General features: G+C 56.2%; 1 gene segment (V, D, J or C); it reads left to right on the forward strand.

The window, feature by feature from the left end:
- Positions 1-17,886: 17,886 nt before the first annotated feature.
- LOC129487355 (immunoglobulin heavy constant alpha 1-like) lies at positions 17,887-26,141 on the forward strand. The segment is given in 6 exon segments: positions 17,887-18,218; positions 21,377-21,682; positions 21,895-22,239; positions 22,462-22,794; positions 25,518-25,735; positions 26,016-26,141. Coding segments are annotated over 5 exon segments (1,200 nt in total).
- The last annotated feature ends 1,201 nt before the right edge of the window (positions 26,142-27,342 follow it).

Consider the following 27,342-nt stretch of genomic DNA (forward strand, 5'->3'; position numbering starts at 1 on the left):
CTTCGTGATGGGAGCCGCCTTCCTGTGTCCACGCGCCTCCTGCCCCCGGTGGGAAGCACAGTCAGGTGGAGGCTGGTCGAGCTGCACCTCGGGGGCTCCCTGCACACGCCCCCAGCCTCCTGCAGCCACACGCACTGCCCGTGCGGCCCTCCCTGGCCCCTGTCGCTACATGGACCCCCGGGGCTTCTCCTCCTTCCTACATGGATGCAGCTTCTCCTCCTGCTGGGAACGGTGCTGCCTGCCCTGGTCACTCTGCGGGGCACAGGGCCTCCAGGGAAAGCTGGGTCGAGGCCTGGGAGCTGGCTCAGGCTGGCCAGGCAGAGCCACATGGAGGGCCTTCCAGAACCAACCATGGTCCGAAGCGAGAGGTGGGTGTCAGATCTGTGTGCGTCAGCTCAGGACCACGGCGGGGCGGCTCGCACAGCAGACGTGGATCCTCCCAGGACTAGAGACCAGGAATCTGAGATCGGGGTGTGGGCAGGGCTGGTTTCTCTCAAGGCCTCTCTCCTTGGCTTGTAGACACCGTCTCCTCCCTGGTCCTCACATGGCCATCCCTCTGTGTGCCCGTGTCCTAAGCTTCTCTTCTCAGAAGAACACACATCGGCTTAGATTAGTGACCTCATATGAACTTAATGACCTCTGTAAAGGCCCCATCTCCAAATACAGTCACGTTCTGAGGCTGGGGATTAAGACTTCAATATATGAATTTGTAGGGGCCACAGTTTAACCCATCACAGTTCATACTCTGGCCCCCCCAAAATTCATGTTCTTCTCACATGCAAAATACATTCATCCTGTCTCAGCATCCCCCTGGGCACTAGGTCATGTAGCAAGGATGGATTTTCAACAGAAATAACTATTGCAACAGAAGAAAAGTCCGGCATGACCCAAACTCACCTTCATCTGTGCAGAGGCCACAGCCTTGTAAAGGGAGGTGGTAGGGGGAGCAGGGAGGGTGCTCAGGGCTCATTCGTTGGGGAAGGGAAAAGTTGCCCGGCGCTGGTCAGCGTCCCTGGGATGGGGCCCGCTGTGTCCGTGCTGGCCACTGTTGAGGTCAGGACTCTGTCCTCCCAGAGCCTGGAGACACAGGCCCCATCCTTCCCAATGGGGACACTTCAGGGAGTGGCTCTCAGGTCCCAAGAAAGACCCTCCTGGGTCACAGGAAATGCACAGACATCGGGAATGGACAGAAGGACATGTGGTTGCAGCCCTTTCAGCAGACACCCTGAGAAAGGGAGGTCAGGGTTGGTCCAGACAGTCAGTTCTGGTGCGCGGAGCTTTCTCAGGCAGGTGTTGATGGGTCAGGGGTTGGCCTAGGGGTACGGCCAGAAGCTGTTAGAAACTGTTAGTGTCTGTTCAAGTCTTTACAAGCCAAGGTTGAGGCGGAGTGGAGAGGTTCCAAGGATCCTGGCTGGAACTCAGTCAAGGACAGGGTCTGGTTACTGCGGTGGCTGGGCTGGGAAATGCCATGGGAGGTGCCTGTGGCAGGAGAGAGACCATCTCACCCAGGAAAAGGGGAGTGGTTGGATTCGTTTGTGTGGCATCGAGCAGCAGGAGCTGCACCAAACACAGACTTGGGGATGAAATCCCCAGACTCCAGGCCCTGCCGTGCCGTGGGAGGGCTCGCCGCTGGAGGGTGGGCTCCAGGGGGCCTGGCCTGAACTGGGTGCTGAAGCCCAGCCCTTTAACTCTCAGGACATGCTGCTGCAGCCCCAAGGGGTGTGAGGGAGACAGCACCTGGGGTGCAGGGCGGGCAGCTGCTGCATCACCGGCTCTATCCCAAGCCCAAGGATGGCGTCCCAGAGATGCAGGAGAGCTTTGTCCAGAGAAGGTGCCAGCCTTCAGGGACCCTGCTGGACAGGTCTCCACCCTCTGCCCTTCAAGGGGCCCTACGGGCCTCCGGGTGCTCTAGTACGGTGGGCTCCAGTCCACTGTCTGAGGATGGACGGCCTGGCCAGGCTAACGAAAGGACACCCAGGGCAGTGCTGGGCTCCGGGTCATTCCGTGCACTGAGCAGGCTGAGTGGGGAAGAAGCAGATGCTCCCTGCAGCTCCTGCCCCCTGCAGGGCCTGGTGCCTGGACCAGGTCCCCCTGGGGAAATTGGGCCCCCTTCCTGAGCCACCAGGGGCCACCGAGCATCCTCCAGAGGGCCAGCCCTCCTGCAGGAACACCATGCCCAGCCCCAGGACCCTCCCTCAACTCTCCAGCAAGGCTGTTCTGTGGGCGGCCCCTGCACACGCCCCAGCAGTCCATGCCGTGATGTAACATGACATGGTGTGACATGGTGTGATGTCCTATGACAGTGTGACATCCCTGGCGTGATGTGGTGTGATGTCCTTTGTGTGATGAGGTGTTGGACTACATGGTTGGACAGTGTGATGTGGTGTGACACAGTGTGACATCCCTGGTGAGATGTGCTGTGACATGGTGTGATGTGGTGTGACATGATATAATGTCCCTGGTGTAATGTGGTGTGATGCAGTGTAACAGGCTGTGACATAGTATGATGTGGTGTGGTGTGACATGATGTGATGTGGTGGGATGGGGTGTGACATCCCTGGTGTGATGGGGTGTGATGTGCTGTGTCAGGGTGTCACATCTCTGGTGTGATGTGATGCAGTGTGACATGGTGTGATGTAGCATAATGGGGTGTGACACAGTACGACATCCACAGTGTGATGAGGAGTTAATGGTGTGATGTGTGACATCCCTGCTGTGACGTAGTGTGATGTGGTGTGACATGTGACATGCGTGATGTGCTGTAAAAGGGTGTCACATCCTTGGTGTGATGTGATGCAGTGTGACATGGTGTGATGTGGCATGATGGGGTGTGACCCGGTACGACACCCCCAGTGTGATGAGGAGTTAATGGTGTGATGTGGTGTGATTAAGGGGCCTGGCCCTCCACAGCTGTGGGTATTTCTCATCAGGTGGAAATAAGAGACTGAGAAAAGAAATAAGACACAAAGTGTAGAGAAAGAACAGTGGGCCCAGGGGACCGGCACACTCAGCATGCGAGGACCTGCCCCGGCGCTGGTCTCCGGGTCCCCTCAGTATTTACTGATGACCATTTTCACTATCTCCACACAGCAGGAGAACAGGGTGAACAGGTGATGATGGGGAGAAGTCAGCAGGAAAACATGTGAGGAAAGGAATCTGCATCATAAATAAGTTCCAGGGAAGGTACTGTGCTGGGATGTGCACATAGACTAGATTTATGTTTCTCTTTACCCAAACATCTCAGTGTAGTGAAGAGTAACAGAGCAGTATCACTCTGCTAGCATATCTTGTCTCCAGCCATAGGGCGGTGTTCTCCTATCTCAGAATAGAATGGTCGTCTTTACACTAAGACATTCCGTTCCCCAGGGACATGTGGGAAACAGAGGCCTTCCTCTTTCACTAATCCTCCTCCGCACAGACCCTTTACAGGTGACAGGCTGGGGGACAGTCAGGTCTTTCCCTTCCCATTAGGCCATATCTCAGGCTGTCTCAGTGGGGAGAAACCTTGGACGATACCTAGGCTTTCTCTGGCAGAGATCCCTTCAGCTTTCCGCAGTGCATTGTGTGCCTAGTTAACAGAGAATGAAAAATGGTGATGACTTTTACCAAACATACTGTCTGCAAACATAGTGTGAACAAGGCACATCCTGCGCAGCCCTAAATCCCTTAAACCTTGATTTAATACAGCACATGTTTCTGTGAACACAGGGTTGGGGCTAAAGTTACAGGTTAACAGCATCTCAAAGCAGAACAATTTTTCTTTGTACAGATCAAAATGGAGTTTCCTATGTCTTCCTTTTCTACACAGACACAGTAACAGTCTGATCTCTTTCTTTTCCCCACAGTGTGACATGCTGTGACACTCCTGCTGTGACTCGTGTTTGACATTTGTGGTCAGCCCAGGATACACAGGTCCCTGTGGCCAAGGGAAGGGGGAGAATGGAACCATCTGAGCATGTTGACCTGGAGGAACTGGTGACCCTTGAGTCCACGAAGCCCACCCTGCCAGGTGTCCCTGCCCCACGTGACCCAAGTGGGCTTGCAGAGCAGCAAGCAGGACTCTGGTTAGACAGGAGGAAGGACCTGCCACCACGTGGCCTTGTGAGGAGACACAGAGCGAGGCTGTGACCTCAGCGTCCGCCCAGCACAGGGTGCTGCTGAAGCACCTCCTGTCCTCTCAGCAGGGGTCCCAGAGCAAGGCCCGAGGCAGGCTGAAGAGAGGGGCAGAGGGAGGATGCTGGGGAGGCAGGGGTGAGGGGACTGAGAACCCAGGTTTCAGCTGAGCCCCTGCACAGGAAAGGAGCCTAGCTGAACACCCATCTCCCCACACGCTCCCAACCGTGCCTCTGCCCGACCACCTCCCAGAGGGCACCTCGAACCCTCTGACACCCACACTCAGCAAAGGGTGTGGTGTCCCCACTGAGCCCAGCCAGCGAGGCCCGGCACAGCCATGCCTGTGTCCACCACTCCCATGGCCAAGCTCCCTGCTCACAGGGCAGGGCAGGGCCGGACCTGGAGGAGACAGAACACCCAGTCTAGCATGGTACTCAGGCTACACGTGCCTGCCATACGTGGGGGCCACACAACAATGCCTGCCACGCATGGGGGACACGTGACACACACACACAAACACACATGGGCCTCGCAATCACACGAATACTTGCGACCCCAGCACCCACCCAGCGCACTCAAGCACGGGCTCCCCAGGTGGGTCACAGCCTCACGCCTTGAGCTACTCCATGTGCCAGGCCCTTCACCCACGTTCCCGTCCCCGGTGCTAGCTGTTGAGCCACATCTTCTCTGTGGATCCCTCCCACCCGCTCAGCACAATGGGCATGCTGTCTCCCGTCCTGCGACTGCACTGGCCTCTTCCCCTCAGCACCCACGTCTGGCCATCTCCCAGGAGACCCGGACCACCACGGGCAGGGACCACCCCACAACTGACCCCAGGAGGAGTCACACTACGTCCTGCTTCAATATCGAAAAGGGGAAAAGCTGGAGGAGGGGAAAGAGGAAAGAGAAAAAAGCAAGAGGGGAGGGTCACATTCTTGTGAGGCTTTGATTACAGCTCACTGAGCCCCCACGTTGCATGAAAAGGAGGGGTGGAGGGAGCAATTACACATTCACCTTGTGCTCCGCAAATCTGTACTTTATGAGAAAATAAACAGAGTAGAGGAAGAAGTCAAACATGCATTCGTCTCAGGGGCAGGAGGGAGGATTTCTTGTCTCATTTTGTCCCATGTGATGAAGACCGGGCTGTTAATTTATATTGTCAGGTGAGGGAGGCCACATGGGCAGACCTGGCCTATCTGCTGCTGTCAGTTTAGAAACAAAAGGAAAGGCAGGACTTAAGTGTTTTTTCAGGACTCAGTTTCCCCCCGCATCTTTTCTTTTTGGCATAGTGAGTTTGGAATCCTGAGATTTTATTTTCCTTTCACAATGGTCAAGGTCAGTGGTGTGACCAAGGTCACACCCTCAGTATTCAGGAGAGCTGGTCCACACCCAGACCCCTGCCATCCCTGGACGCTTTTCAAATACGTGCTGCAGTCTCTGACACTCTCTCACCATCGTAGAAACTGACGCCTTGGTGAGCCTGCAGCCCCTGCTCATGGGGGCAATGCAGGCTAAAACCCGCATTTCTGACCCCAAAGCTCCTGTTCCTTTCACTCGCCCCACACCAGCTCTTTGAGTCCAGAGCTTTGTCCTTGCCTGAGTCCCACCCTCAGGGACAGGGGCCCAACCCAGCCACCAACACATCACACCCTGAGAGGGTGCCAGGAGCCCAGAGATGTTTGGAGAACACAGAAGCCCTGGAAGCTCTGTGGAGATGCTGCACATTTCTCTATTCAACAGATACCAGGTGGCCACCGGCAGAGATGCCACATGGCATGGAGCTCGCCTTGGCCAACAGGACAGGTGTGGGGTTGGGAGGCCTTCCCAGGGCACTCCTTGAAGCAGAGCTGTGGGGAAAAGTTGGGGCCAACCTCAGATCTCCCCGTCAACACCGGATCTCCTGTCCTCCTGGGCCACAGAAAACTAAGCTCCCTGGATACGGAGGCTGAGTGGGGCCATGGGGGAGAAGAAATCACAACGAGTTAAAGGAACATTTTTTAAAAATATTATGATCCCGACTCACATAAACATATGACGACGCAGATCAGAGATGCTCTTTATCTCATTAATGAAGGTGTTGCAACCAGTTCAAAGTGGAAATCTAAGGACTACACTTACATAATTGATTCTGGAATGCTAAAAGGAGTTCATAGATGCAAAATTGGCCTCTTCCCTGGGAGATGAGGAGGAATCCATTGTCCTTCCAAAGATGAGAACTTGAATTTCTACCAATTCAAAGAGTTTTTGCATTGCTATCAATTATGTACAACCTAGAGCAGTGGTCCCCAACATTGTGGCACCAGGAACCAGTTCCATGGAAGACAATTTCTCCACAGACCAGGATCGAGGGATGGTTTGGGGACAAAGCTTTTCCACATCAGATCATTAGGCATTAGGGTGTCATAAGGAGTGTGCAACTTAGATCCCGTGAATGTGCAGCTCCCAGTAGGGTTCGCTCCTACGAGGATCTAATGCTGCCACTGATCTGACAGGAGGTGGAGCTCGGGCAGTAATGCTCACACACCCCTCACCTCCTGCTATGTGGCCCAGTTCCTAACGGGCCATGAGCCAGTTCCAGTGCATGACCCAGGGGTTGGGGACCCCTGGCTTATAGAGGTGTAAAATAGTTCAAAGGAAATAAAAGATGCAGAGCTCCATAGAATGAAATAACCTGGAAGAGTGTACAGGACGATGCCTTGCTTTCCATGGAAGGCACCTACTAATCTTTTGGTCCATTTCAGTTTTTCTCAATGTTTCCTATAAACATATATAACTGACTGACACAAACAGATCCATAAGATAAAGAAGACCCCTGTAAACCAACGAGAAAAAAAATCAATTCAACGAGGAATAGGCAAGAGAATTCAACAGATGTTTTACAGAAGATATCCAAATAGCCACTAAACATATGAAAACATGTTGAACCACACTAGTCAACAGGGAAATGAAAATGAAAAACCACATGAGAGAAAGTAGTTCTGATTCCAATAATGCTGGAGCAGCTAATATCAGACTAGCCCTCTGGCAGATGGCAATTATAAACACTGGAAAAGCTGTAAGCACACACAACACCCACACACACCAATTGCAGGCACTGGAGCATGACCAGAAGTAGGCAAACACTAGTAAAGATTATTCTTTGAAATATTCGTCTGAAGTCACACCCCAGGGCATGGAACAGGTGCAGCTAGAGTTCAAGCAGGAAACTGCAGCCCTCCTGGTGAGGAGTGGGATGCAGGGCTGCATTTCCAGAGCACCTGGAAATGAAGAGAAGATGTCCATAAAGGAGAAGGTCACCGAAGGGAAACCCCACAATCTGCAAGTAAACTCCACTGAAATCTCTGGCCAATCCTTTAGGTGTGCATGGGTAGGGAAAACTCCAAGGGGCCCAGCAGAAAGCAACACCTGGAAGGTCGAGAGAACTGAGATTCCAGCTACTGCCAACTGCCAGGCAGACAGACTTGGGAGTTTGAGTCAACTCAAGCTAACTGCTTGCTAACATTGAAAAAAACAATTAATGCCCTGCTAAGGAAGAATGCAAAACCCATAGCCTGTACCACGTTATCAACAACATCAGGTGCACATCCAAAATTACCATGTATGCAAAGAAATATGAAAATGTGATCCATAGTCAGAAGAAAAAGTGATCAATGGAGATCAACTCCAAGATGATCTAGATGCAGATACAGTTATCAAACAAGGACTTTAAAGAAGTTATGTTAAATATGTTCAAAGACTTAAAGGAAAATATGGTTATCATGAGTGACTAGATGAGGTAGCTCTATAAAAAACTGAAAATAGTTACAAGAACTTAATGAAAATTCTCGAACTAAAAGTATGATTCTGAAATGAAAAACATCATTTGACCAGGCCCAGTGGCTCATACCTGTAATCCTAGCATTTTGAGAGGCCAACAAGGAAGGATCACTTGATCTCAGGAGTTTGAGACCAGCCTGGGCAACATGGTGAAACCCCATCTCTATTTTATTAAAAAAGAAAAGAAAGAGAAAAACATTACCCAAGTTTAATAACAGATTGGAGAAGACATAAGAAGGAACAGAAAACTTAAACATGCATCAATAGAATATATCAATTCTTTTTAATCCAATCCAAAGAAGAGAGAGAAAAATACTAAAAAATGAGACTCATCCTGCTGGACAAGGCAAAGGATTCTAAAACATGCAAAACTGGAGTCCAGAGGGGGATGTAATACTTCCATGGGAAAGGTCAACCCTAAGCTATATGCAAATGTACCTGCATGGGCTGGCGTGGTGGGCTGATGGCATCTCCCTGGCCAAATGTATGCCCACCTGGAACCTCAGAATGTGACCTTATTTGGAAATAGGGTCTTTACCAATTAGGTTAAGGACTTCAGATGATATCATACTAAATTTTGGATGGATCCCAAGTCCAAAGACTGGTGTCCTCATAAGAGGAAAGGACACAGACACATATGGAGGTAAGCCATATGATGACAAAGGAGAAGATGAGGGGTGTGTCAGGAGCCACCTGTGTTTGTCCATTTGCATTACTGTAAAGAAATACCTGAGGCTGAGTAACTTATAAAGGAAAGAGGTTGAATTGGCTCACAGTTCTGCAGGCTGTATAGGAAGCATGACACCAGCATCCGCTTCTGGCGAGGACCTCAGGAAACTTACAATCATAGCAGAAGGTGAAGGGAGAGCAGGTATGCCAAATGGCAAGAATGGGAGCAAGAGGCTGAGGGAGGCCCCAGACTTAAACAACTAGATCGTGTGTGAGCTGACTGGGGGAGAATTCACTCATCACCAAGGGCATGATGCTAAATCATTCCTGAGGGATTGGCCCCCTTGATCTAATCACCTCCTAGAGGCCCCACCTCCAACACTGGGAATCATATTACAACATGAGATTTGGAGGGGACAAATACATAAACCATATCCTTCCACCCCTGGCCCCCAAATCTCATGTCCTTCTCATGTTGCAAAATACAATCATGCCTTCTCAACAGTTCCCCAAAGCCTTACCTCATTCCAGAATCAACCCAAATTTCCCAAGTCCCAAGTCTCAAAGTCTCATCTGAAGATGAGTCCCTTCCGCCTATCAGCCTATGAAATCAAAGACAAATTGACTCCCAAAATACAATGAGAATGCAGACATTGGGTAAACATTCCCATTCCACAAGGGAGAAGTTGGCAAAAAGAAAGGATCCACATGCCCCATACAGGTCAGAAATCCAACAGGGCAGTTATTAAATCTTAAAGCCCCAAGGTAATCTCCTTTGACTGCATGTCCCATATCCAGGGCACTCTGGTGCAGGGGGTGGGCCCCCAAGGCCTTGGACAACTCTACCCCTGTGGCTTTGGAGGATGTAGCCCCTGTGGCTTCTCTCACACAATAGAGTTGAGTGCCTGTGGCTTTTCCAGATTCAGGGTGCAAGCTGCCAGTGGATCTACCATTCTGGGGTCTGGAAGACAGTGGCTCCCTTCCCACAGCTCCACTAGGCAGTGCCCTGGTGGGGACATTATATGGGGGTTCGACGCCACATTCTCTTTGGCACTGCTGTAGTAGAGATTCTCTGTGAGGGTTCCATGCTGGCAGGAGGCTTCTGTCTGGGCACCTAGGCTTTCTCATACATTTCTGAAATCTAGAGGGAAGATGCCAAGCCTCCTTCATTCTTGCATTCTGGGGGCCTACAGGCTTAACACCAGGTGGAAGTTGCCAAGCCTTATAGTGGCTTGCACTCTCCAAAGAAGCACCCTAAGCTATACTTGGGACCCTTTGAGCCAAGGCTGGAGCCACAGGAGCCAGGATGTGGACAGCAGTGTCCCAAGACTGCACAGGCAGCAGTGGCCATGGGCATGGCCCACAAAACCATTCTTTCCTCCTTGGCCTCTGGGCCTGTGATGGGAAAGCCCACCTCAGAGATTTCTGAAATGCCTTCAAGGCCTTTTTCCCTTTGTTCTGGATATGAGCACTTAGCTCCCTTTTAGTTATGCTAATCTCTCTAGCAAGTGGCTGCTCCATAGCCTACTTATATTTCTCTTCTGAAAATACCATTTTCTTTTCTACCACATGGCCAGGCTGTGAATTCTCCAAAATTTTTTATGCTCTGCTTCCCTTTGTTGGTGAAAACAGCCAGACTCTATAAAACACTTGACGAGATTGATTCTGACCCAAATGTGAGAGCCATGAACTGTGGCACAGCCTCAAAAGGTCCTGAGAACATTTGTGCAAGGTGGTTGGGTTGCGGCCTGGGTTTATGTTTTAGGGAGACATAAGATATCAATCAATACATGTAAAGTATACATTGGTTTGGTTTGGAAAAGCAGGACAATTCAAAGTGGTGAATTCCAAATCATAGGTGGATTTGAAGATTTTCTGATTGGCAATTGGCTGAAAAAATTAAATTATCTAAAAAGTTGAAGTCAGCAAAAAGCAATGCTTAAGATAAGAGGGTTGTGGAAGCCAAGGTTCTTGTTATGTAGATGAAGCCTCCAGGTTCCAGAGAAAAGAGATGGTCAATGTCTCTTATCAGAACCTAAAAGGTGCCAGACTCTTGGATAAATCTCTCCTGAATCAGGAAGAGACCTGGAAAGAGAAAAAGATTCTCTACAGAATATAAATTTCCTCCACAAGAGACAGCTTTGCAGAAGCATTCCAAACTGTGTCAGAGAAATATATTCTGGGATAAAATAATTTCCTTCCAAGACTGCCATTTGTCATGTGATGCTATACCAGAGTCAGGTTGGAATTTGATACCTTATTGCTACAAAGAGTCTGCTTTGTCAGTCTTAAGCTCCCTGTTTTAATGTTAACACTGGCCAACTGAGCCTAAACTCCAAAAGGGAGAGGGTATAGTGAGGGACCTCCAAACCACCCTCCCCTTCCTGTCATGGCCTGAACTGGTTTTCCAGGTTTCTTTGGAATCCCCTTGGATTGGCATTTTATTTTTTCGTTTACACCTTTTAAATATAAGTTCCAACTTTAAGTCATTTCTTTGCTCCCATAACTTACCATAGACTGTTAGAAGCAACCAGGTCACATCTTAGAAATGTCTGCTTAGAAATGTCTTCCACCAGATGCCCTAAGTCATCACTCTTAAGGTCAAACTTCCACAGAACCCTAGGGCATGAACACAGTGCAGCCAAGTTATTTCTTAGGATTTAACAAGGGTGACCTTTACTCCAGTTCCCAATAAGTTCCTCACTTCCATCTGAGATTTCCTCAACCTGGCTTTCACAGTCCATATGTCTATCAGCATTTTGGTGACAACCATTTAATCAGTCTCTAAGAAATTCCAAACTTTCCCTCATCTTCCTGTCTTCTTCTGGGTCCTCCAAATTCTTCTAACTTCTCTGCCTCTTACCTAATTCCAAAGCTGCTTCCACATTTTCAGGTATCTTTATAGCAATGTTCCACTCCTCAATATCAATTTTCTGTGTTAGTTTGTGTTACCAAAAAAAAAATACATGAGGCTAGTAATTTATAAAGAAAAGCTATTTAGGCTGGGCACTGTGGCTCATACGTGTAATCCTAGCATTTTGGGAGGCAGAGGCAGGAGGATCACTTGAGCTCAGAAGTTTGAGACCCGCCTGGGCAACATAGTAAGAACTTGTCTTGAAAACACAAGAAGGGAAGGGTGGGGGAGAGCAGAAGGGCAAGACAGGGCAGAAGGGAAGCACAGGGAAAGCAGAAGAGAAAGAAGGAAGGGAGGTTTAATTAGCTCATATTTCTGCAGGCCATTCCAGAAACATGGCCCTGGCATCTGCTTCTGGCGAGGCCTCAGGGAGATTGCAATCACCGCAGAAGGCAAAGGGGAGCAGGCGTGTCACATGGCAAGAAGGAGCAAGAGAAGTGGCACGTCCCAGACTTTTAAACAACCAGCTGTCACAGGGACAAACTGAGGGAGAACTCACTCATCACCTGGGGGATGGTGCTAAACCATTCATGACGGGTCCAGCCCTATGATCTAATCACCTCCCACCAGGCCCCACCTCCAACACTGGGGCTGAGAGAGAAGAGAACCTCCCCCAGCACTCAGTGTGTGTCCGTAGTGAAGGAGCCTCACCTGAGCCCCCACTGTTACTCAATCAACTTCCCAAGAACAGAGAGAAAAGGGAACTTCCAGGGCGGCCCGGGACTCCGGGGATTCCCACCCTATTTTTAGCTGAAAGCACTGAGGCAGAGCTCCCCCCACCCAGGCTCCATTGCCCGGCATAAAAATAACAACTGTGGTTACTGATCATCTGGGAGCTCTCCAGGAACCCGACAGGGAGCTGGACGGGCCACACCGGCCACAGGCACCAAATGGAGGCCCGGGCACTTCAGGTATCCCAGCCCACCAGGAACCCCAGTTGAGGGGCCGGCCCGGACAGCAGTGAGGGAGAGGCTGCCTGGGCCCCTGACAGGGAGGGGACTCCTGGGCCACCCTCACAGCATAAACCAAGCTTCTTGGTCACTGCATGGACTCTAGGCATCCCTTCCCTGCATGGGGACACAGGAAAGCTAGAAACAGCCTAACGCTGACCTGGAGAAAGCAGGGGGCTGGGAATCTTGGCTGGGACAGGGCTGGGCCCAGGACTAAGAAGGTCAGAGGCCCCACGCTGGGCAGGGCTAGGCTGGGTGCAGACTGCCTGCCACCCCCAGGACAGGGACAGCCAACCCAGAGCCGGGAGGGAGGGTGGGGAGGCGGCAGCAGGGAGCTGTCCTGAGCTCCACTGCGCCACTGGCTGATCTGGGCAAATCCGAGCTGGAGCTGGGCGGACTGAGGGGGGCTTGGCTGAGTGGACTAGACTGAGACAGGCCGAACAGACTGAGCTGAGGCGAGTTGGGTGGGCTGAGAGGGCTACCCTATCCCTTTAGAGGACAGGCTGGCCAAGCTGGACTGTCCTGAGCCAGGGCGATTGGGGCTGGCCCGGGCCAGCTGAGTTGAGTGCACTGGGTGGAGTGAAATGAGCTGGCCTCAGCTGAGATGGGTTCTCCTAAGCCCTAAGGCGGACTGAGCTGGGCTGAGCTGGGCTGAGCTGGACTTATCTGGGGGGCAGGGCAAAGTCAGGCTGAGCTGAGGTGGCCTGCCCTGGGTGGTCCAGGATTGAGCTAAGCTGAATTAGGCTGACCTGGACTTGACTGGACTTGGTTGAAATAAGCTGGGCCGACACAGGAGTAGGGACAAGCTACAGTTCTCTACTCAGGGTGGAATGAGTGGTCGTGGACTATCCGGGCTGAGCGAGACCAAGCTGGGGTATTACCTGCTGAGCTTACCTGACCCGGCCTGAGTTCAGCAGGGCTGCGCTGAGCTGGGCTGAGCTGGACAGACCTGAGCCAAGCTTAGCCGGTTGGGCTGACTAAGCTGGGCTGAGCTAGGCTGGGCGAGAGACCTGATGATGGACAGGGTTAAAAGCTGGAGTGAGCAGGGCTTAGATCTCACTGAGTTTAGCTGGGATGAGCTGGTCTGGGCTGAACTGTGCCAAAGTGAACTGGGATAAACGAGGCTCGCCTGAGTGGACACAGCTGGGCTGGGCTCAACTGGGTTCAGCTGAGTTGGGCTGGGCTGGGCTAGACTACACTGGGTTCAGCTGGGCTGGGCTGGGCTAGACTACACTGGGTTCAGCTGGGCTGGGCTGGGCTGGGCTGGGCTAGACTACACTGGGTTCAGCTGGGCTGGGCTGGGCTAGACTACACTGGGTTCAGCTGGGCTGGGCTGGGCTAGACTACACTGGGTTCAGCTGGGCTGAGCCAAGATGAACTGGACTAAGGTGGCCTGGCCTGGCCTGAGCTGTGACTGGAAGACCTGGGCTGAGCTGGACAGACCTGAGCCAAGCTTAGCTGGTTGAGCTAAGCTGGGCTGAGCTAAATTGGGTTGACCTGGAGAGGGCTAGGCTTCACCCACCCCTCCTGCCATCCATCCACAGCCCCCATCCCTGCAGCCTGAAGGCACAGGGAAGCCCTCTGAGGCCACGCTACAGGACTGTTGAGGGCTTCTGGCCCCTGGAGTGGGTAGAGGGGCTCCCACAGCCAGAGAAGGGGTTTCTGCAGGGACAGCAGCTGCTGACCTCATCCCTATGACCTCGTCCAGCCTCTGGCTTTAGCAGTCCTATTTCTTTCCCTCTGGGTTTCTTAGTAAAGTTCCTTTTCACAAACCCCACATCTCCAGAGTGATCTGTGGGAGGTGTCTGTGGCCCCGGAGTGGCTGGTGGGAGGCAGGACCCCTGAGGACGTGGAGGAGGAGCCAGAGGAGAAGGTAGGGCCAGGGCCATTCTGGGGTCCTGAGAGCCAAAGTGCCCAAACAGTGGTTCCCATCAATCACCCCTCAGCACCCCAGAGACTCCCCAGCTCGGCCCTGTCATACCTGGTCTGCTGGTCTCCAGCCCAGACTCATGCTGCCTCCTCAGGTAAAGTCAAAGCAACAATCAACATCGACCCCTTTGTGGGCAACACCAGAAGGGGCCCATGCTGTGGTCAGCACAGGAGGCCCCAAGAATGTGGCTGCACAGTCACCAAGGTGGAGGCTGGTGGGGGCCCCCAGGACCACTGGCCACACACCCTGATCCACCACCCACTGAGCACAGACAAAGCTGACTCCCCAGCCCACAGCCGCCCACCAGCCTGGACCTCCTGAAGAGCTGAGAGGTGACACAGGAGCAGGCTGGGGCCCCAGAGCCATCGGGACCACAGGTGGGCTTGACCCACACCTGTCCTCAGGGCAAACATGCAGCTTCCCTGGCTGGAGAGGCCTGCTTACGAGGGTCTCCACAACATCCTAAAAATGAGAGAGAATACATGATAGGCATGACAAAGGGCATGGTCCCCTCATATACAAAGAGCACTCAGGGATCAACAAGAAGAAAGGTGAGCAATAGGTTCTTCATGGAAAGGAAAAACCCAGTGGCCGATAATATAAAGAAACCATTTTAACAATGAGAAAAGTGAAAGGAAGGAGGAGGGGATGAAGGGGGTGGAGGGGGTGGAGGTGCTTCTTGGCCTTGACTGAGGGCAGGTGAATCCCTAAGACCACTTTTTAGGGCCAGTTGGCAAAATGCCCCAAGGCAGGAGAGTCCTCTCACAGTGATGGCCCCACAGGAAGAGCCTCGCCCTGTGCCAGGAGAGCCACGTCACATGGAGTCTGGCACAAAACGGAATGAAGCAAGCCTGCCACAGTCTGACAGCAGCACCTGGGTCCTCCGCCCTGTCCTCTGCTGCCACCTCGGAGCAGCCGGGCACGGGGGAGAAGGTGAGGAGCAACGGCTCCCTACGGGGTAGGAAACCCCAAAGTAGGCAGCGCTGAGGCCGACTGGGTCCAAACAACACCATAGGAGGGGGCGTCACAGGACATGGCCAAGGCCACAGCCGCTGCCCAGCTCTCCTCACACACGCCCTCATTCACAGACACACACACAGGCACACACTCGCACATGCAAAAACACACAGGTTCACACACACAGACTCAACCTCTCATACACATTTGCACTCACACATCAATCATGCACTCACACATGCTGACACGCTAGGGCACGCTCACACCAACACACACACAGTCTCAGGAAGCCAGGCCCTCCATCCACCCCATCGCCAGCCCAGGGTCTCGCAAACCCCCATCTCCTGCAACAGATCGGCCCTCCACAGCCAAGGTCCCCTGGACCGGGAACCCCTCTGGGGGGCAGAGCTCAGTGGCTTCTTTCTCTGCCCTGCACCCTAGATCATGAGACCCCCATGGCCCCAGAGCAAGGGCAACAAGGAGTCAGCTCACTGCCCCCCTGTGTGGCAGACGTCCTCACTCAGAAAATTCCACCGCCTCAAAGGCCTGAGAGGAAGGCGAGATGAGCACCCACGTAGAGGACACAGATGGGGCCCGTGGGGAGGGGCAGAAGCCTGGATTCACACCCAGGCTCGGAACAGCGCCCCTGCCTTCCACATGGCCTGGCCTCCCGGGAGCAAGACGATGCCGTCTCAGGGCCCCTCCATCCCCCTCTTTATTCCCCTATTAACCCACCCGTGGGTACAACCACGGCTCCCAAAAGGTAGAGCCACATCCTCGCCCCTGGGGCCATTAAGTGCAGTGTTATTTGTCAAAAGGGCCTTTGCAGATCCCATCGAGGTAAGGATTTCGAGGTGAGGGCACCCTGGATTATAAAGGATTTTGAGGTGAGGGCACCCTGGATTATCAAGGATTTCGAGGTGAGGGCACCCTGGATTATCAAGGATTTGAGGTGAGGGCACCTGGATTATCAAGGATTTCGAGGTGAGGGCGCCCTGGATTATCAAGGATTTCGAGGTGAGGGCACCCTGGATCATCAAGGATTTTGAGGTGAGGGCGCCCTGGATTATCAAGGGGGCTGGGTCCCTAGGCCCAAGGACAAGTGTCCTAGCTGGAGACAGACGAGGAGACACAGGGATGGGGAGAGGCAGAGGCAGACAGGGGTGGTGCTATGGACTGAGCGTCTGTGTCCGCCGGAAACTCATGTGTGACAGCCCTCATCCCAGAGTGAGAGCATGCAGAGCTGAGGCCTTGGGGAGGTGGTTAGGGCCTGAGGGGGAACCCTAAAAAAATGTCATTCGTTCCCTAATCTTACTAGAGACGCTAAAGAAAAGGGACCCTGGAGAGCAGCCCTGCCCTCTTTCCACCACGTGAGGACGCAGCGAAAAGATGGGGGTCTGTGAACCAGGAATCGGCCCTTCCTGGAACTTGACCCTGCTGCCATCCTGACCTTGAACTTCCAGCTTCAAGAACCGTGAGAAATGAATGTTGCTGATGAACCCACCAGTCTATGGTATTTTTGTTATTGCAGCCAGAAATGACTAAGACGCAGCAGCCACATCCCCCTGGCAAAGGCTGGGGGGCATCCCAAGGTTCATAACAAAAGCTCCAGAGCTTCCCTGAACCACCAGGGTGTGTCTTCCCAGGACCCTGGGGCAGCCCCAGGCTACCTCCCTCCTCCTCTGACCCCACCTGCCCTGATCTGGCCTCATTGTCACTCCCTGGATTTCACCCTATGGCCTCCGCCAGGGTGGCCCGGCCCCACAGCCAGGGCATCTTCCATTCATGCCCACACTTTCCAGGACTCCGCTGCAGCAGCTCCTCTGTGAAGTGCCCCCGGGCCTCCCATTACCGGTGCCACCAGAGCCCCCAGACAGAGCTGGCCTCCCCCGACTCCAGGGCCAGCATTGCTGGTGGGATCTCTCCAACGCAATGGCCGGCTCCCCGGTGACCCACAGTAGGAGTGCCACTTGGGCAGCGCTGGACAGGGTAGAGCAGGCACCTTGGCTGCCCTGACCTATAGGGCTGCAGACTAGGAGACGGGGTGCCCCCCATGCCCCCACCCTGGGCTGCAGTCTGGGGCCCCCAGCGGCCCATGGGGCAGGCCGAGGGAGGCCAGGCCAGAGTGGCTCCAACCCAGCAGTGCAAGACTCACTCTCCACAGCCTGATGCCCACCCTGTGGCCCCAAGGCCCCCTCACTGGGGGTCCACTCACAGGCACCTTCCCCTGCGGGCGGTCGGGGACCCTCTCTGGCCCTGTGTCTCCCCTTCACCATCTCTGTCTCAGGGTCTCTGAGCCTCTAACTGTGTCTGTTCCTGTTTCCCTGCATCGTGGCCCCCACCCCGCCCTGTGGAGCCATGTGGGGCCGTGAAGCTCCACGGCCGGCGGGGTCACAGAGCCCTGGCCACACACACCTGGCCCCACCACAGCCAGACCACAGGCCAGACATGACGTGGAGCCTCGCGGCCCTGTCTGCTGGGGCAGGAAGTGGGTGAGTGACCCCGTCTGTAGGCCAGACATACGGGCATGCAGGCCCTCCCCTCCAGCCCCTCAGCATCCAGCCACATCTGTGGACACAGCCAGAGCAGCAGAGCAGGGGTCTGCTAAGGACAGACAGCCATCAAGGCAGGGCCTGGGCTCCGTCCCCACAGCCGCCCTCTTGGCAGGCAGCCAGACGCCCGTGAGGGTGGACCTGCCATGAGGGCCTGCACACCGGAGGCCGCCCACTCAGCCCTGCGGACCTCCAGCAGCCTGACCAGGTGGTCCTGGAGGTCTCCAGGCCTCCGTCTCCTCCTCTGCACATTGAGGAGTCCAGCCAGGCTGGTCCTGGCCCCTTCTAGAAGCAAAAGATGGAGAACAGGCACCAAGGCAAGAGGGAAGGACAAAAGAGGCCACCACAGGGACTCCGGAACCACAGGCAGCACTTCCTAACCGGGCAGGAAGGATCTGGGCACTGGGGGCTGAGCCAGGCTGGCCAGGCCTAAGCTGGGATGACCCGGCCCTTCCTGGGTACAAGGTGAACAGCTTTCACGGCTGAGCTGAGGCCTAGGCTGAGCCGAGCCAGAGGGCAGAGGAGAAGATGACCTGGAGCCAACTGACACACGTCCATGAGGGCTGCCCTGAGCTGCCCTGGCCTGGGCTGAGCTGAGCAAGGCTACGCTGGACTGAGCTGAGCTGAGCTGAGCGAGGCTATGCTGGACTGGGCTGGGCTGGGCTGAGCTGGGGCTGGGCTGAGCTGGGGCTGGGCTGAGCTGGGCTGGGCTGGACTGGGCTGAGCTGAACTGGGCTGAGCTGGGCTGTGCTGGGGCTGGGCTGAGCTGGGCTGGGCTGGACTGGGCTGAGCTGAACTGGGCTGAGCTGGGCTGTGCTGGGGCTGGGCTGAGCTGGGCTGGGCTGGACTGGGCTGAGCTGAACTGGGCTGAGCTGGGCTGGGCTGGGCTGAGCTAGACTGAGCTGAGCTGGACTGGGCTGAGCTGGACTGGGCTGAGCTGGGCTGGGCTGGGCTGAGCTAGACTGGGCTGAGCTGGGCTGAGCTGGGCTGGGCTGGGCTGAGTTAGACTGGGCTGAGCTGGGCTGAGCTTGGCTGTGCTGGGCTGAGCTAGACTGAGCTGAGCTGGACTGGGCTGAGCTGGGCTGGGCAGGGCCGGGATGATCTTGGCTGGGCTGAGCTGAGCTGTGCTGAGCTAGACCAGGCTGGGGTGAGCTAGGCCGGGCTGGGCTGGGCTGGGCTGGGCTGGACTGGGCTGGGCTGGGCTGGGACGGGATGAGCTGAGCTGGGCTGGGCTGGGCTGGGCTGGGCTGGGCTGGGCTGGGACGGGATGAGCTGGGCTGGGCTGGGCTGGGCTGGGCTGAGCTGGGCTGAGCTGAGCTGGGCTGAGCTGGGCTGGGCTGGGCTGAGCTGAGCTGAGCTGGGATGATCTGGGCTGGGCTGGGCTGAGCTGGGCTGTGCTGACCTGGGCTGGGCTGGGCTGGGCTGGGCTGGGCTGACCTGGGCTGGGCTAAGCTGGACTGATCTGGGCTAAGCTGGACTGATCTGGGCTGGGGTGAGCTAGGCTGGGCTAGGCTCGACTGGGCTGAGCTGGGGTGAGCTGGGCTGAGATGGGCTGAAATGAGCTAGGCTGGGCTGAGCTGGGCTAAACTGGACTGGGCTAGGCTGAGCTGAGCTGATCTGGACTTAGCCAGGCTGGGCTGAGCTGGGTTGAGCTGGGTGGGCTGAGCTGAGCTGGGGTGGACTGGGCTGAGCTGGGGTGGGCTGGGTTGGGTTGACATGGAGTGAGCTGTGTTGAGCTGGGCTAGGCTAAGCTAGGTAAGCTTAGGTGGACTGAGCTGGGCTGGGCTGAGCTGAGCTGGACTGGGCTGGGCTGAGCTGGGCTGAGCTAGGGTGGGCTGGGCTGGACTGGGCTGGGCTGAGCTGAGCTAGACTGGGCTGAGCTAGGCTGAGCTGTGGGGAGTGGGCTGGGCTGGGCTGAGCTTTGGGGGGTGGGCTGGGCTGGGGTGAGCTAGGCTGAGCTGAGCTGGGTTGGGCTGACATGGAGTGAGCTGTGTTGAGTTGGGCTAGGCTAAGCTGGGCTGGGCTGAGCTGAGCTGGGTTGGGCTGAGCTGCACTGGGCTGGGTTGGGCTGAGCTGAGCTGGGCTGTGTTGGGCTGGACTGGGCTGGACTGGGCTGGGCTGGGCTGAGCTGAGCTGTACTAAACTAGGCTGTCCTGGGCTAGGCTGAGATGGGCTGAGCTGGGCTGGGCTGAGCTGTACTGAGCTGGGCTGAGCTGGGCTGGGCTGAGCTGTACTGAGCTGGGCTGGGGTGGGCTGGGCTGACCTGGGCTGGACTGGGCTGGACTGAGCTGGGCTGGGCTGAGCTGGGCTGGGCTGGGCTGGGCTGGGCTGGACTGAGCTGGGCTGGGCTGAGCTGTACTGAGCTGGGCTGAGCTGGGCTGGGCTGAGCTGTACTGAGCTGGGCTGGGGTGGGCTGGGCTGAGCTGGGCTGGACTGGGCTGGACTGAGCTCGGCTGGGCTGAGCTGGGCTGACCTGGGCTGGACGGGGCTGGACTGAGCTGCGCTGAGCTGGGCTGGGCTGGGCTGAGCTGGACTGAGCTGGACTGAGCTAGGCTGTCCTGGGCTAGGGTGAGCTGGGCTGAGCTGGGCTGAGCTGGGCTGAGCTGGGCTGAGCTGGGCTGAGCTGGGTTGGGCTGGGCTGGACTGAGCTGGGCTGAGCTGGGTTGGGCTGGGCTGGGCTGGATGGGCTGAGGTGGCTGCTCATGTGGGAAAGAGGCCGTGGGTTGAGTGTGCCTCCACCTGCAGAGCCCTGAGCCCAGCTGTGTTCTTAGGGGTTCTGAGGGCCACGCAGCTCTGTTGCACCACGATTCTGTCTTCTCTCTTGCCCATTGCCTGAAGGAAATTTGGAGTGGGCTGGGCCCAGAGCTCCCCCGTGGAGCAGGCCCTGTCCTGGAGGGCCTGGCAGGGACGTGGCTTAGCCTGTTGGCCTGTGGTCCTGAGACCTCATAGGCCACAGGGGTCCACTGTGGCTTGTTTGGGCCTGGGGTGGGGCTCATGGAGTGGTGGGTGTTGGACTAAGACCCTGACCGGGGACAGGGGGTGGGGTCACAGCCAAGCCGTCCCACCCCTATGCCATGCACACAGCACTCAGAGCCCAGGCCCCCTCCTCAGAGCCCCCACCAAAATCCTCTCTAGGTGCAGGGGAGAAAGGTATGTCCCACACCCAGAGCAGGAGCTGCGGTCAGGGAGCTCAGGGGACTCAGCCACTCCATGCAGAGCCCTGTTTAATACAACTTGTGTCTGGGACGGCCTGGGTCAGAGACCCTATCTAAGGAGCATGTTCAGAAACCATGTCGCTGGGATCAGACAGCAGGGTCCAACCGCAGGCCCGTGGTGCAGGAGCTGTGTGACCTTGGGGCCGGCACTAGGCCTCTCTGTGCTGGGTTCCTCCAGTGTAGAGGAGAGGCAGGCACAGCCTGTCCTCCTGGGGACATGGCATGAGGGCCGCGTCCTCACAGCGCATTCTGTGTTCCAGCATCCCCGACCAGCCCCAAGGTCTTCCCGCTGAGCCTCTGCAGCACCCAGCCAGATGGGAACGTGGTCGTCGCCTGCCTGGTCCAGGGCTTCTTCCCCCAGGAGCCGCTCAGTGTGACCTGGAGTGAAAGCGGACAGGGCGTGACTGCCACAAACTTCCCGCCCAGTCAGGATGCCTCCGGGGGCCTGTACACCACAAGCAGCCAGCTGACCCTACCAGCCACAGAGTGCCTGGTCGGCAAATCCGTGACATGCCACGTGAAGCACTACACGAATCCCAGCCAGGATGTGACTGTGCCCTGCAGAGGTCAGAGGGCAGGCTGGGGAGTGGGGCGGGGCCACCCCATCCTGCCTGACACTGCGCCTGGACCCGTTTCCCCCGAGGGTGCCGCCCCGTCACTCACAACAGAGTTGACTGCGGGCTGAGCCCCAGGAGGTGGTGGTGGACAGGCCAGGAGGGGTGAGGCGGGGGCACGGGGAAGGGCGTGCTGACCAGCTCAGGCCATCTCTCCACTCCAGCTCCCCCACCTACCACAACTCCAGCTCCCACACCTCACCCATGCTGCCAGCCCCGACTGTCACTGCACCGACCAGCCCTCGAGGACCTGCTCCTGGGTTCAGAAGCGAACCTCACGTGCACACTGACCGGCCTGAGAGATGCCTCAGGTGTCACCTTCACCTGGACGCCCTCAAGTGGGAAGAACGCTGTTCAAGGACCATCTGAGCGTGACCTCTGTGGCTGCTACAGCGTGTCCAGTATCCTGCCCGGCTGTGCCGAGCCATGGAAACATGGGAAGACCTTCACCTGCACTGCTGCCCAGCCCGAGTCTGAGACCCGGCTAACTGCCACCCTCTCAAAATCCGGTGGGTCCAGACTCTGCTCGGGGCCCTGCTCAGTGTCCTGGTTTGCACAGCATATTCCCATCCTGCCTCCTCCCTCCCAGTCCTGGGCTCCAGTGCTCATGCCAAGTACAGAGGGAAACTGAGGCAGGCTGAGGGGACCAGGACACAGCCTGGGGAGCCCACCAGAGCAGAGGGGCTCTCTCATCCCCTGCCCAGCCCCTGACCTGGCTCTCTACCCTCCAGGAAACACGTTCCGGCCCGAGGTCCACCTGCTGCCGCCGCCGTCGGAGGAGCTGGCCCTGAACGAGCTGGTGACGCTGACGTGCCTGGCACGCGGCTTCAGCCCCGAGGATGTGCTGGTTCGCTGGCTGCAGGGGTCACAGGAGCTGCCCCGTGAGAAGTACCTGACTTGGGCATCCCGGCAGGAGCCCAGCCAGGGCACCACCACCTTCGCTGTGACCAGCATACTGCGCGTGGCAGCCGAGGACTGGAAGAAGGGGGACACCTTCTCCTGCATGGTGGGCCACGAGGCCCTGCCGCTGGCCTTCACACAGAAGACCATCGACCGCCTGGCGGGTAAACCCACCCACGTCAATGTGTCTGTGGTCATGGCAGAGGTGGACGGCACCTGCTACTGAGCCACCTGCCTGTCCCCAGCCCTGAATAAACTCCATGCTCCCCCAAGCAGCCCCACGCTTCCATCCGGCGCCTGTCTGTGCATCCTCAGGGTCTCAGCACATGGGAAAGGGCCAGGGCATGGAGGGTACAGCACCCCCTGCCCTGAGCCTTGGGGGGCCCCTGGCACCCCCATGAGCCTTTCCACCCTGGTGTGAGTGAGTTGTGAGTGTGAGAGTTTGTGGTGCAGGAGGCCTCGCTGGTGTGAAATCTTAGGTTTGCCGAGGCAGGCACAGCCCAGGGTGGGTTCTGAGAGACACACATGCCCCGGAGAGTTCTGAGTGGGCAGTGGCATGGACGTTTGTCCCTGAGACAGCAGCCTCTGGCTGCAGCTGGGAGGGAATAGGGAGGGTGAGAGGAGCAGCCTGGCCAAGAAAGACTCAGGTAGTGGGAGGAGCGGCAAGGGAGTGAGGGGCTGGACTCCAGGGCCCCACTGGGAGGACAAGCTCCAGGAGGGCCTCACCACCCTAGTGGGTGGGCCTCAGGACGTCCTACTGACGCATGCAGAAAGGGGCACCTCCCCCTAACCACACTACTCTGTAAGGGGCACGTGGGCACACGTGCACACTCACACTCACATACACGCCTGAGCCCTGCAGGAGCAGAACGTTCACAGCCCAGACACAGCTCCAGAAAGGACAAGGGAGTCCCCTCCCAAGCCCCCATGGGACAGTCCCAGGCTCAGCCTGCTGCCCCAGGCCCCTCTGGCCTCCCTGTGTTTCCACTGTGCACTGCTCAGGAACGAACTCCACAGACCCCTCCCAGGCAGCCCCTGCTCCCTGCCTGGCCAAGTCTCCCATCCCTTCCTAAGCCCAACTAGGACCCAAAGCATAGACAGGGAGGGGCCACGTGGGGTGGCATCAGAAGCAGGCCAGTGAGACAGGGCCTGCCCCAGGCCCTCTGCATGCCTCTGGCTTCTGCCTGGGGCTCCCAGGAGTGGAAGAACAGTCCCACAACCACTGTGGGGACACCTGGCACCAGGACTCCCACAAGGGGGCAGTGGGGCCCCTGCTCATGCCTTAGACATCTTCCGGGCCTCCCCAGTGGCCCCCGCCTTCTGGCTGCCTCCCTCTGCTCTCAGGGCCAAGGTGAGACAGAGGCCACTGTCACCCCTGAGGGTCGAGTCACCAGAGGGTAATTGAGAGCAACAGGTCACTCCGGGAAGCCCTGCCACAGAGAAGCCCTCCAGCCCATGGCACCCAGGACCTGGCCCAGAGGAGGTGCTTTTAAAGAGAGGGGGAAAGAGGGAGAATCAACAGATGAGGGGCTGAACCAGCAGACAGAGATCAGGCAGACACATGGGTAGATCCTAGGACATATAATGAATGGATGGGTGGATGGAGGATGGATGAGTGGATGAATGAAGGATGGAAGATGGATGGAGGGATGGATGGATGGATGGATGGATGGATGGATGGATGATGGATGGATGGATGATGGATGGGTGGGTGGATGGAGGATGGGTGGGTGGATGGAGGATGGAAGATGGATGGAGGGATGGATGGATGGATGGATGATGGATGGGTGGGTGGATGGAGGATGAGTGGATGAATGAAGGATGGAAGATGGATGGAGGGATGGATGGATGGATGGATGGATGGATGGATGATGGATGGGTGGGTGGATGGAGGATGGGTGGGTGGATGGAGGATGGAAGATAGATGGAGGAGTGAATGGAGGATGGGTGGACGGATGGAGGATTGAGGATAGTGGGGTGGGTGGGTGGGTAGATCTATGGAGGATAGGTGGATGGAAGATAATTGGATGGAGAATTGCTTTATGAATGGATGAATGAAGAGATGGAAAAGAGCTTTATAGATGGATGGATGGATGGATGGATAGATGGAAGAAGGATGAATGGATGGAAAATAGCTTTATAGATATATGGATGGATATTTAAATGATAGCCTTATATTAATAGATGAATGGAGGATGAATGGATGGGTGAGTGGGTAGCAGTGTTATCGATGGAGGGGTGGATATACGGATAGTAGCTTTATAGATGGATGGATGGATAGATGGACAGAAGGACAGACAGACAGGTGAATGACTGGATGTATCAGCATATGACAAGCAGGTACAGCTGTACATGGGAGGTCTATACCCTGAGACCCTGAGGAAAATAAGGATGCCTGTGCTGGTGACCCTCACCGGGCCCTCCCTTGTAACCCCTCAGCCACATTCCCTGGGAAGGCAACAGAGGCCTCTGTTCTTGCCCATTCAACCTTTGGCACACTAAGTGTCAGACCCAGGTGTCTGTCTTGGACCCAGATCTCCTTGAGAGTGGGTGTGTCTGGTCCTCTCTGGCCCCAGTACCCAGTCACTGAATACGTGGCTGGGACTGAGACGGGGTGGGGTGGGAGGGGTGGGGTACCTTAGGCTCAAGCTTTCCTTGGAGAAGCAGGTGGTGTCCACTTTCTGCCCTGCCGAGTCTCTCCCTGAAGTGCCCTAAGAACCTCAAAGACAGAAGGTCCAGTCCCTCACCTGGGACCCTGCCTCCTCATCCTCCCTGGGGGAGTCTCAGGCCTTAGATGGGGACCCAGACCCCACTGTCCCCAGGCCCCAAGGAAGCATAGCCACCGTTCACAGGAGTCTGGGCCTGGCAGGCTCTTGCTGTGTTGCAGATTGGCAGATGCTGCCTCCCTATGTGGTGCTGGACTCACCACAGGAGACCCTGGAGGAGGAGACCCCCGGCGCCAACCTGTGGCCCACCACCATCACCTTCCTCACCCTCTTCCTGCTGAGCCTGTTCTATAGCACAGCACTGACCGTGACCAGCGTCCGGGGCCCATCTGGCAACAGGGAGGGCCCCCAGTACTGAGCGGGAGCCGGCAAGGCACAGGTGGGAGCCCAGCAGAGGGATGAGCCCACAGTGGATGGGCTGGGCTGCAGTGCTTGGCTAAGAGGACAGCACCACCTGCTCCCACTGTGGGGGGACGTGCTCTCCTGGGGGGCCCTTCACAGACACTGAGGACACGGGCAGGCCCAGGGTCAGGGCTGAGCTTCTCTCTAGTGCAGTAACCAGGATTCCGTCCAGGCTCCCATGAGCCAGGCCAGGGCTGGGACAGAGGGTGTTGGCAAGGATGCTGCTCCTTCAGGCTGTGACCCCTCTGTCTTTGCAGGGAGGAAGTGTGGAGGAACCTCTTGGAGAAGCCAGCTATGCTTGCCAGAACTCAGCCCTTTCAGAAGTCACGGACCCGCCCTTACTCACATGCCTTCCAGGTGCAATAAAGTGGTCCCAAGGAAAATGTTCACAGACTCTGAATGAGGAGACGGGGGTCAGGGAAAGGGTGGTGGCTTCAGACTGGAGAACACCTGCTTCAAAGTCCCCCTGGGTGTCACGGTGGTCATGGTGGGCATGGACAGAGGGTACCCCTGGTCCCAAAATCAAGAAATGACCTGATCTTGCATGAGGCTGAGGCCCAAGGATGAATGTTGGATTCACCAGAGACCATGGCAAAGAAGCCTGCTCCCAAGAACTATATGGGATCCCTGTTCCTCATAACCTAGGCAGCCCTGGTCCTCCTCACTGGGTCCTCATCCTGATCACAGGGCCCTGGTCCTGACCAGTGGGCCTTTTTACCAATCACTGAGCTCTGGTCCTACTACTTGGGTCCTGTCCCTGATCACTTAATTCTAGCCTTGATCACTGAGCCTCAGTCCTGATCACTGAGTCCTACTCCTGTTTCTGGCCCTGGACCTGATCACTCAGCCCTGGACCTGATCACTCAGCCCTGGTCCTCATCACTCAGCCCTGGTCCTGATCACTCAGCCCTGGACCTGATCACTCAGCCCTGGTCCTGATTATTAGATACTGATGCTGGTCACTGGGCACTGGGCACTGAGCCCTGATCCTAATCACTGAATCCTGCTCCTGATCAACAAACCCTGGCCCTGATGAAAGGGCTTTGCTCCTGATCACTGGGCCCTGGTCATGCTAACTGTGTTCTGGTCCTGATTACTGAGTGTTGGTCCTGATCGCTCAGTCTTGGTCCTGATCCCTGAGTCCCAGACTTGATCACTCAATTCTGGTCCTGATCACTGGGCCCTAGTCATGATCACTGAGCCCTGGTCTGGATCACCAGGCTCTGGTCCTAACACAGTCCTGGTCTGGATCACTGAGTCTTGATCCTGATCACTGGGCCATGTTCTGGATCAATGAGCCCTGGCCCTGATCACTGGGCCCTGGTCCTGCTAACTATGCTCTGGTCCTGACCACTGAGCCCTTGTCCCAGTCAGCAGTCAACAACTGAGCTCTGGTGCTAGTCAATAGTCAATCACTGAGCCCTGGTCCTGATCACTGAGTCCTGGTCCTGATCACTGGGCCCTGGTCCTGATTACTGAGCCCTGGACCAGATCACTGACCCCTGTTCCTGATCACTGGGCCCTGGTCCTGATCACTGGGCCCTGGTCCTGATCACTGAGTCCCGGTCCTGATCACTGAGTCCC

Source organism: Symphalangus syndactylus, chromosome 8 (genome assembly GCF_028878055.3).
Source record: "Symphalangus syndactylus isolate Jambi chromosome 8, NHGRI_mSymSyn1-v2.1_pri, whole genome shotgun sequence".
NCBI classification, from domain to species: domain Eukaryota; kingdom Metazoa; phylum Chordata; class Mammalia; order Primates; family Hylobatidae; genus Symphalangus; species Symphalangus syndactylus.